Source organism: Ochlerotatus camptorhynchus, unplaced genomic scaffold (genome assembly GCF_037179485.1).
Source record: "Ochlerotatus camptorhynchus isolate MF236.1 unplaced genomic scaffold, CSIRO-AGI_Acam_v1.1 ptg000367l, whole genome shotgun sequence".
NCBI classification, from domain to species: Eukaryota; Metazoa; Arthropoda; class Insecta; order Diptera; family Culicidae; genus Ochlerotatus; species Ochlerotatus camptorhynchus.
The window spans coordinates 1,965,078-1,975,654 of record NW_027040855.1 but is presented as its reverse complement, the minus strand read 5'-3'; the positions used below and the strand labels follow the sequence as shown (position 1 = coordinate 1,975,654).

The window sequence follows — 10,577 nt, the reverse complement described above, 5'->3', positions numbered from 1 at the left end:
AACGATATACCGCGTAAATTCTGAAAACCGTGTAAAAAAAAAATTCAAAATCCGCGTAAAAAAAACCGCGTAGATTCTGAAATTCGCGTAAAAAAAAACGCGTAAAAAGCGACTCCAGTGTATATAGAAACGTCAAAGTGATCAGATGCCAGCACTGCGGCGAGTAGTTCGCGGAAACGATAACATTCAAACCAATTGTTAAATGCGCAAACGATTATCCAGAATGAAGAGTTACGTCTGTTTGTATGTGCTTAAACATTTGTAGGACAGTTCAATTAAATTCAGCGCAGTACAACAAGCTTAATGAGAACTGCAAAAAACTGAAAAGAAGTTGAGCATGAGAAATTGTTAAACCTTTAGAGGAGATCCATAATTGTTAGAAAAATTGAGGAAGGAGTCTTATAAAGTTCAGGGAAGTTTAAGAATATTATGAGAAGTATTGTGAGCATCAGGCTAGTTTCTCAAACTACAAAAGAACTTCAAGGCAGTTTCATTACCTTCAGGAAAAATTTGGGAACTTTCAAGTATTTCTGAAGAGCTTAGAATAATCTATTCCATATTCAACGGAGATTTCCATTGAAATATTCCTCAAAATTTCGATGAAACTATTCTTTGAATTCAATTTTATTTTAGTTTTCTTCGGAATAACCTTGAAATTCTCCACAATAAGAAACCCTTTGGAAAGATTCTCCGAATATTCATTTCAGATTTCCTATTGAATCTCACTACTTGGAATTCTACTCACATTGAAAGTCTTCTAAGAATTCATTGGCATTTCTTCTCACCAATTCCTTAGATTTCTTCTGATAATTTGTTTGACAATCTCTCACTAGTCTTTCCAGAAATTCCTAAGAGTTTTCATTAAAATTTACATTTAATTCAGGGTTTCTTGAAATTCTACTCAAAACCAGCAGGCTTCACATGAAGTACACCTTGATTTTTATCTGCATCAATATGGAATGTAGTAAAATGGTTATTTTTTTATATATCAGTTGATCATAGACTTCGCCCAAATTTCTCAAACTTATGATTTACCTACTTCTTTGAGGCAGATTTGTATTGATTGTAAATCGAATGAATATCGGAAGCGTTTATTTATTTAAATAAAATCACTTTTGTAGAATCCGATGTCGGTCATTAGTCAACCTTAGCTCAATCTTCTTAACTGACACTGTTGTTGTGTGACGCCAAATGTTTCCGTAAGTAATCCTGCCTTGGATAACCCCTCCCACAGACATTGCAAATGTACGGCTTAATGCCCGTATGAGCCATGATGTGCCTCTTTAGGTCGCTTGAAAATGCATAGCTGGCGTCGCACAGGTGGCACTTGAACGGTTTTTCCCCGGTGTGCATTCGCATATGGGACTTTAGGCACGATTTCCTGGCAAATGTCGCCGGGCAAAGACTGCACACCAGCGGGCGATAATCCGAGGCGTGTGTGATGTAGTGATCTTTCAGATTGCCTTTCGTCTTGAATCCCTTACCACAAGTTTCGCACTTGAAATGGTCATCATCAATCGAGTGCGATTTTACGTGCTTACGGAAGGAATCTTTGATTGCGAACGGCTTTGAGCACACGGGACACACAAATGGCTGCTCTCCTTGATGGCGCCTCTCGTGGTCGGAAAGGGCGCATTTGTCCCGGAAGATTCGACCGCATTCAGCACATTGATACTGTTTGTTGCGGTAGGGTTTCAGCTTGTGATTTAGTAGCGAGCGTCTCGTTTTGTAACGGCGATAGCACACGTGGCAGGCGAATTCGTTGACTTTATCATTGTTGGCCGATTGGCTTTCCGGCAAATGAACTTCGATGCAATGTTTCTGCAGCGATTCTTCCGTGTCGAATTGTTCATAGCAGGCACAGCATTTAGGAAGTTGACCTTTCTTTTCGTCTAGTTCTTTGCCATGGGACTGTTTGTGGCTGTTCAGTTCAGTTTCTGAGATGAATTCTTGCTCACATTCGTCGCATTTAAAAGGCTTATCTATGTACATATCACGTTGATGGAACTGCAAAGCTCGCCTTTTAGTGTATCGTTTGAAACACATACTGCATTCGTGTGGTCGAGCAGCTATCTTCTGTGGGTCAATTATCCTCGAATAGAAGTGCACTTTAGAGTGTTCTTCCGATTGATCCGAATCTTCGAAGCGAGCTTTGCATTTACAGCACCTTTTCGGAGTAGATGACAGTTTCCGTTTCACGTATTTCCTTCGCTTACGTTCAGGAGTATCACCATCAAGATCGCTGGAGCCTTGTTCATCAGTTTGCTCATCCTCATTATTATCCTCCGCTGCTTCATTTTCATCTTCTTCCCCATCTTCATCATCATCATCGTTATCTGGCACATAATTATCGTCCTTATTGTCTTGGTCATTTTCATCCGCAGAACTATCACTACTTTCCTCTTTAATTGGAGCAGTGTAAACACATTCAATTTCCGATTCCAACTCGGTCTTAATAAAATCTTCCGTCAAATGTTTGTCCGTAAACAATTTCCTAAAAAAAATAGAAAGGAAAGTCATTGTACTATTGCGCTGTCAAAGTTGTATATTCATACAAGCTAAATACCCCACAGTGCATTTGTTCTCCGCCAGCTGATTACGAAACTTTGAGTCGGACTCCCGACAGCGAGCGATCAATTTGTATGCCACAACCAGATCACCCTTACAATCCATACAACATCGATAGGGAAGACCATCGTTTTCGCAGAACTTAAAAAAAAATACAATTTTAGCAACTTTAAGACCATCACAATTAAAAAAATACCTACCTCCAACTTGACGCAATACCACAGCATTTCTGTGAGTGTTTTCCCTTCCTCCAGGGAACACAAGGGGACCGTATTTTCCACCGTGTCGAAACAAATCCGACACGGTTGGTTGCTTATTTCTAACAGAGCCATAACTGCATAGTAAAATCCAATTTTATTCAACAAAAGTTTTGTGTATAGACACAATCAATGCTATTTTTGTTACGAAGCGATAAGTTTTTGTTGTTATGCTGACACCGAATGTCAAAAGTTTCAAACAACTAGCAATGCCGTTCTGAGTCATGCACAACCGTGATATGATGTGTTAGTGATATTAATCTACATTTTTTTGTGACGTCATAGCACGTTCACGAAAGTAAACGCAAAAGTATACGGTTCAAGTGAGTGTTGATTCAATCTGGTGGTCTATGAAAGCGAACAGAAAAGTTGACCATTTACCAAATGTCTAGTACCTATAACTGAAAAAAAACATACATACAAAAATAATGCAATTTCAGAATAAAAGTTTCCCTAATTTTGTAGTTTTAACTGTGAATATTGTCAACATTAAAGTTATATCTTTGGTTTGGAAGTATTTCTTTCACTTCTCACTTGTAATTTTAAAAGTGCATTTTGTATAATAAAAGTTAATAATAAAGCTGTCAAAAATACCGTTTAATAGTAAAGTTTTTGCGAAGACTTCATATCAAGAAGACTAGCAACTTTGCCAGAATCCAAGCGACAGATACAATTGCACTGCGCTTGAGTGAAGGTGGAAACAACGCATAGAAAAACGAGCAAATATACAAACCTTTCTTCTGAGCAGTGTTAACAAATCAAATCTCACCAAAGATCAAGATCACGCTTGATTTTCGTACACAAAAATCAACAAGCAAACAACAGTGATATTGCAGCTCGGAATATGAAGCTAACAAAACTTACCAACTGTAAATTTCACCAAATTGTGGTGAGTTTCATGATTTTTGCGTTACACTCGGACGCAACCGAAACTGCCATAACGGGGGGCAGCAGTTGCCTCGGGTCTGCCATCGGTAAAGAGAAACAAGAGATAGCATTATTATACCTTCTCTCTCTAAGAAAACGAATCATTTTTGCCTCGATTCAACTCTCAGCTTCAACTTTACACATTGTGAATAGTCTCGCAATATCAAAGGAGCTAATAAAATCAATTTCAAGCATAATACTTTTCTCCAATATCATGCGTGATATTGTGAGCGTATGAGAGCGGAAAAATATCAATTTGCTAATGATCACTGCTTCTGAGGATGTAATCTTTGCTATCAAATGCGTTCGAAGCCTTTACCTTTGAGCGGCAGATGACGCGATTGTACCTGTCGCATAGCGTTCGTATGATAAAATGGAAGAGTTGCCAGTCTTCTTGATATGTTTTCTTCGATTTTTGGCAGCATTGAACATCACTCCATTTGCAGCCAAATTTGAGTTGACGAGAGGAAAGGAATAAAAATTATTCTACGGAAATAAAATGGGTGGAATCGGTGTACAGAAGCTGGCACCGGTATAGATAGTGCAGTGGCAATCGATTGTGATTGTGATAGGTGAGTTGGAAATTTGTTTTTCTTAGGATCTATTAAATTTATTTTTACATTGTAGCTGAAGAGTCCGTTTACTCTTGAAAAACAAGCGCTTGTATCGGATGGTTCCTGCTTATCGCCGTAAACAGTTCTGTTATCATCGGTCCATAAATCCCGTAACAGAGTGAAGCGTCTCTCTTCGATCGCAAAGGACAATCCTCACACCAAGCCCCGCTACATTGCACCCAACCCATTATTCCGGAATCCGACCGCCGACCGTACGGGGGCATAGAGCGTCTGAACGTACAAGACAATTATGTACAGGGAATTATCTTGGACTATCTGACGGTGATCTGGCATCTGGAGGATGTCCTCAAGCATTCCATTTCCATAGAGTGGTACTGGGATTGCGGCGTCAAGTAATCCCCGCCTTCCTTTGTCGCCTTTAAGGATGGAAGCACGAGGAAAGTTTGAAATGGTCGTGCAGTCGAGGCTGGACCGAATACTTCGACCATTATAGGACGGAAAAAAATGGACGCAACCCATGCCACCATGAACAGTCGGATTAACCTTCCTTTGATTCCTAGGGCTCGTATTTAATCTGCGCTGGTCACATAAACAATGTTTTATTCTCTTTGTTTTTATACTACTAGCTGAGTGTGCCCGGCCTTGCTCTGGATTCAATCTTAGCTCGAGTTTATGCGCCAATTTAAAAAAAACATGCTATATTGTACGTAGCTCCCCCTCCCCTCTTATCTTAGGGGCTACCCCCTATGACATGCCAAATTTGGTTCCATTTGCTTGATTAGTTCTCGAGTTATGCAGAAATTTCTGTTTCATTTGTATGGAAGCCCCCCTTTACAGAGGGGGAGGGGTCTCGAACCATCATAAGAACCTTTCCCTGCCCCAAAAACCCCAGCATATAAATTTTCACGCCGATCGGTTCAGTAGTTTCCGAGTCTATAAGGGTCAGACAGACAGACAGACAGAAAGTAATTTTTATATGTCTAGAAGAAATGAATAGAAATATTTTTTTATAATATACATATGAGTATACAAATATGAGTTTTTAAACTTCAAAACTAATAATCTAATAATATTTCAAATTTAAACAATAATTATCATATATCCGGTTTTAAAATTTCGTTGAAAATCTTTGACCAATCAAGGCTCAAAGTTGTTCTTCCGGAAGAACATTTTCAGAACTCGGTACGGTCGGTTGAGATGCTGCTCATCGCACAGGTCCAGATCATACCGCTTTTCTCTTTTTGGAATTCTTTGCTAGCCTGAAACGGAACACATTTTCAAAATACGTGTCTTAATTTTCACCATGATTTCACTTCTAATTCTTACTTCGTAACGACCAAAATTCCTATGGCAACGATTTTGCATCGGTTTCGGCGCGTTCTGTCACCAATGAAACAGGCAATACTCGTTCTAGCACGATATTTGACCGAAACGCAGGTCACCGCTTGCGAAATTCGCGAATGATCGCAACACTCACTTGTTAAAAAAAAGTTAAACACTATGGGTCTTCACTTCATCAAAGATGTTGACAATGATTGAAAGCATATTCTTACCCATCTTTGATTGCAGAAGACATTTTCTCAAATGGGGTAAAAGCATCCGCTTTTCGTTTTTTTTTTCAAAATACCCATTTTTGACAGGTTTGAATTATAGTCGCTATATTCTGTATTCATAGTCTGTCGGATATAATTTTGATCTATCAAAAAGCGAAACCAATTCAATATGTTGAAATTGAAAACTTTTATAAACAAAACGTTGATTATTCTTTCCTCGCCAATGGAAGGTAAATTACCAGCCAGAGTTGGTAATAGAAGAGTTACGCACTGATGTCGATCAATGGCCTTTTTTTATTTTGCCAACCTTTGTTTTTGTTTACGCCTCATATGACTTCACCTGGGGCTGCCACGCTCGGAAGCATTTTGAGCTCGGTCCATAGATCCGTAGTAAGCTCAAAAAATTGTAGATTTATGTATAAATCCGTAGACTTGACAATACTGCAGTTATCGAATAACCAACCTTCTCTCATGATTATCAAAGCTGGTTAAAAAAAAACAGTTTATTACGGCTTCTATTATCTGCCGGATCTTACTTGAAGAGTGGTTTGATTTTTGGAAAGGTCGATCGACAATCATTCTCAGACGAAACAATTTGTTTAAACTCCTGCCATGCCATTTTAAGACGCCGAAAAAGCGTTTGACAATGGTATGATTGCCTGGTTTTACAAATTACAACAGATTAAAACGATTCAATCTTCCAATCATCCTCATAAGCGAATATATATATGGGGAGGAGGGGCATAGTGAACAAGTGGGGCATAGTGAGCATCCCGCAGTTTGGCCCTGGATCTCTAGCTGCATGAAACAAATCAACTGGTAGTAGGTTCAATATCATTATGATTTTGATCCTACCACCAATCAATTTGTTCCGAACGGCCGGAAGTCCAAGCTGGTGCACGGGATGCTCACTATGCCCCACCTGTTCACTATGCCCCTCTTACCCCTAATCTCTCGGTTAAGATACTTCGAACCAACGTTCAAATTTGACCCTATTTTTGGTAGCCGTAATAAAATCCAAATCTAAAAAACAGTTGGGGGTTGTAATCCGCAATTTAAACTTGATCAACCCTAGTGTTCAACCTTTACTTAGCAAAACTTGTGTTTAATGAGCAAACATATAATAAATTTTGTTACAGCATCAACAAGCTGTGAAGGCTGTGAAGCTGTGTGTGAACGAGTAGTGCATATTATTTACAAACAAAACACAGTGTCGAGTTTACATTTACGAATGTAAGTGTATGCGTTCAATCGCTCTGTTAAATTTTTGACATTTCCCCCATACAATAATTTCCAAAAAAAATATCAACTAAGCTTGTTTGTTCGCTGATTTGTGTCTCTATTAGATTTGATCATTTTTAATGGTGAAATGGAATAATTTTAATAATTTTAAATAGTGCACGGTAGTAACACAAAATGACTGCAGTAATGCAAGCTGCGGACTGTCGCATATGCGCTAAGACCGATGCGGACAACATGGAATCTCTATACGAGTCTATGCTAGATGGGAAGACGCCTGCCCAAATTATTGAGGAGTGTTTTAATATAATGGTAAGACATACCTACTAAGGCTTGAAGAATTGTTTTCATAAACATAAAGCTTTGATTTTTTAACCAATTTTAGATGATTTCGAGTGATGGACTGCCGAGCAAACTGTGTCATAATTGTAGGGAAGATTTGAAATCTGTGTTTCGATTTCACTCCACATTACTAGCATCTGAACAAAAATTTAAAGCTATGGTTACTTTGCCGAAAATTGAAATCACGTAAAGTATTTTTGTTGTTACTAATAGTACATGTTAGTATAAGCTTTTTTTTACAGTGAACCAGGTGATGGTAACATTTCGTCGGTATTCATCTCTGAAGTGTATATCAAATCAGAGGCAAACTCCGAATGTGAAGAGGTACCTCATGATAACTTTGACACTGATGAAGATGATGAGCCTATAGCGCGACGAAAAAGTCGCAATAAAAGGCGAAAGAAGGAAAAAGACACTCGACTCGACTCAGAATCGCATAATGAAGACCAGGAGTTGGACATAGCAGATGAATCAATAGATCAGAAACCAATTGATGGGCAAGACGCCAAACCGGATACGTCGAAGCCAGCAAAGAAAAGATGGATAGACATTACACTAGATATGAACTCCTCCGATGACGATTCATCCAGTAATGACCACTATTCCGACTACGATAGTGCCAATAGTTCGAGCGGCGATGGTGAAGATCGGAAGCCGAAGAAGAAACGCCTGTACTACGGCGTTAAAGCAGACTCACAACCGAAGAGATGTTGCGATTGCAAGGATTTTCCGTTGGACAGCCATGAGAAAGTACAGGAACACTCCGACAAATATCACTACCGGTACCGAGTGACCAACGAAAGGGATATCGAGGAGAATCCTTTCGAATGTCCGCACTGCTTCAAACGGTTCGAGTCAAAGAAGGAATTTCTGCGCCATCAACGTAAGATGTATGTGGAAAGACTGCATCCATGCCCGAAATGTGATGAGGAGTTTGCCAATCAATATGTACTGCAAAGACATCTTAAGATGTATCATAAGAAAAAGATGATTATTGAGCGTATGGAAGAGTTGCGACAGGAATCGCACATCTGTTGCGCTTGTAAGAAGAAATTTGACTCACAAGAGCAACTTCGGGCTCACGCAGATGAGGTTCATCTCAAGGAGAGCCAAACTTATGATGGTGAGTATGAGTTTGAATGTGATGTATGCTATCGGCGTTTCAAAACGCGTCAATCAATGAAAGTGCACCAATATCGGATGTTCAAGGGTAAGAAATTCATCTGCGCTCTCTGTGGTAAAGCTTTCAAAGAGAAGGCATTTCTTCGTGACCATGAAAATTCCCACAGAAGAGAAAAGCCCTACGAATGTCCCAAGTGCGATGCCCGTTTCTCCATCAAGGGATCTTACGATGCCCACGTCCGGTTACACGATGCAAAGGATGAATTCAAATGCGAATACTGTGGTCGTGGATTCCGAACAAAAAGTTTGCTCAAAGGACACCTTACGGTTCACTCGGAAGATCGTCCGTTCAAATGCCATCTGTGTCCGATCACGTTCACTCAGCAGCGTCTACTGGATTCCCATATCGAGTTCCACTTGGGAAACAAACCGTTCAAATGCCAGCAGTGTCCGGCATCGTACCGTTACCAGCGAGATTTGCGGGGCCATGTCCGTGAGAAGCACGAAGGAATTCTCAACTTCCAGTGTACGTTCTGTCCGAAGGCGTTCAACCGGAAGAAGCCATTGATGGTGCATCTGAAGACGCATGAAGCAATCTAATGTAGGTTCGTGTCTCTGTGGATTGTCAATAAAGTAATATTAATATTAATGATGCGGAACATATTGTGTTTTTTTGTTTGTTTGTCACTGAACGTGAATTAAGTAGCTATGATGGTATTAGAATACGGTTCTTAACGGTAAGACCAATGCAATAATTATAGGAGAAGGTGGAGTGCAAAGTTTATCACATTTACCCAAAACTATTCGAGTCTGAAGTTTTGGATGACAATCTTGGAAATAATTCCAGGTACCTCGTGGTGCCCGTTCACCGCTTGACCTCCATTCACTGCTCATTATTTCAAAATTTTTTGAAAATGTTCACAAGTTGTAAAACATGCATTTTACCGACTAATTAGATGCCTGTTAATGATTTGTAACGTTCTACACATTATTGATGTGATTATTGCCGAAAAAAACCTTTATTTACAAAATAAACATAAAATAGTAATTAAGCCTCAACAACTTACAAACCATATGTCACTTTAAATAGCTAGAAAATTTAAAAATAGTATAAAGTAATATTTCCCAATATTTCCACTATGAAATGAGCGGTAACTAGAATCCTTTAGATTTGCTAATGAGCCTCAAATTTATTATTGATAGCATTTTTTTAAGTTAGAGAGTGTATTGTATAAGAGAGGAGCGACTGGTTTGAGTCAACCGAACTGTCAAAGCCAGTGTTGCTAGAAACCACCCAGGCATAAGTTGTCAAGGCAGATTGTTTTGAATCCCCGCTTCTCTTATACTAGACTGTCTCTAGTGTCTCAAATTAACATAATTTTGCTCTAAAGTGAGCTGTAAACGGGCGCTATACGGTATTCAAGAGAATTCACGAGAAAACCATTTAAAAGCGAGTTCTTTCAAGAGAAAAATCAAGTGCAACTCCAAGGAATTACATGAACATTACAGAATTTATTCCATACTAATTCCATGACAAGTTTAGTTGGTTTGGCAAAATTTCATTGTGTAGTTTTGATGTTGGAAAGGCCTCAATTTGCACATATTTCGCAATGAATGAAGATGATTCTTCGAAAATATCAAAACGATACTCGGCTAAACCCTCTAAGGAAGCCGACTGGGAGAGGTAATCACGCTTATCACTACACCATCGGCGCCGCTATCATATATACTCATCCCAAGTAACAATTTTGGTTTTATCATAGTCTTGTAGGCATGCTTGGCATGCACAGTTGTACACACTAATACTTGTTAATAACTTTTAACTCAGTAGTTGAAATTTAGTTTCCTTTAAAGTAATTGATAGATTAGGATCACAGTTTACTGTAGACATGAAAAGAGTGGGTAAATCTTATCATTTGAATCAACACCAATGAATTTTTACACTTCAAGTCCGAGATATACAGCGAGCATTTCTCACTTCATTTTTACAACGC

At 39.1% G+C, this 10,577-nt stretch overlaps 2 protein-coding genes across 3 annotated transcripts; one reads left to right on the top strand and one right to left on the bottom strand.

The window, feature by feature from the left end:
- Positions 1 to 1,135: 1,135 nt before the first annotated feature.
- On the bottom strand, positions 1,136 to 2,991 carry LOC135709921 (zinc finger protein OZF-like). Of its 2 annotated transcripts, XM_065232370.1 has the most exons (3): positions 2,769 to 2,991; positions 2,567 to 2,709; positions 1,136 to 2,494 (listed from the first exon to the last, which is right to left on the bottom strand). In XM_065232370.1, the coding sequence occupies exons 1-3, from the start codon at positions 2,898 to 2,900 to the stop codon at positions 1,162 to 1,164; spliced, it is 1,608 nt and encodes a 535-aa protein (XP_065088442.1). In that variant the 5' UTR covers positions 2,901 to 2,991; the 3' UTR covers positions 1,136 to 1,161. The 2 variants fall into 2 exon arrangements, with proteins under 2 accessions (XP_065088442.1, XP_065088443.1); XM_065232371.1 differs by lacking the exon at positions 2,769 to 2,991 and having other exon boundaries at positions 2,556 to 2,659.
- Positions 2,992 to 7,181: 4,190 nt separating this feature from the next.
- On the top strand, positions 7,182 to 9,205 carry LOC135709920 (zinc finger protein 84-like). Its single transcript, XM_065232369.1, has 3 exons — positions 7,182 to 7,431; positions 7,505 to 7,647; positions 7,704 to 9,205. The coding sequence occupies exons 1-3, from the start codon at positions 7,297 to 7,299 to the stop codon at positions 9,181 to 9,183; spliced, it is 1,758 nt and encodes a 585-aa protein (XP_065088441.1). The 5' UTR covers positions 7,182 to 7,296; the 3' UTR covers positions 9,184 to 9,205.
- Positions 9,206 to 10,577: the final 1,372 nt, after the last annotated feature.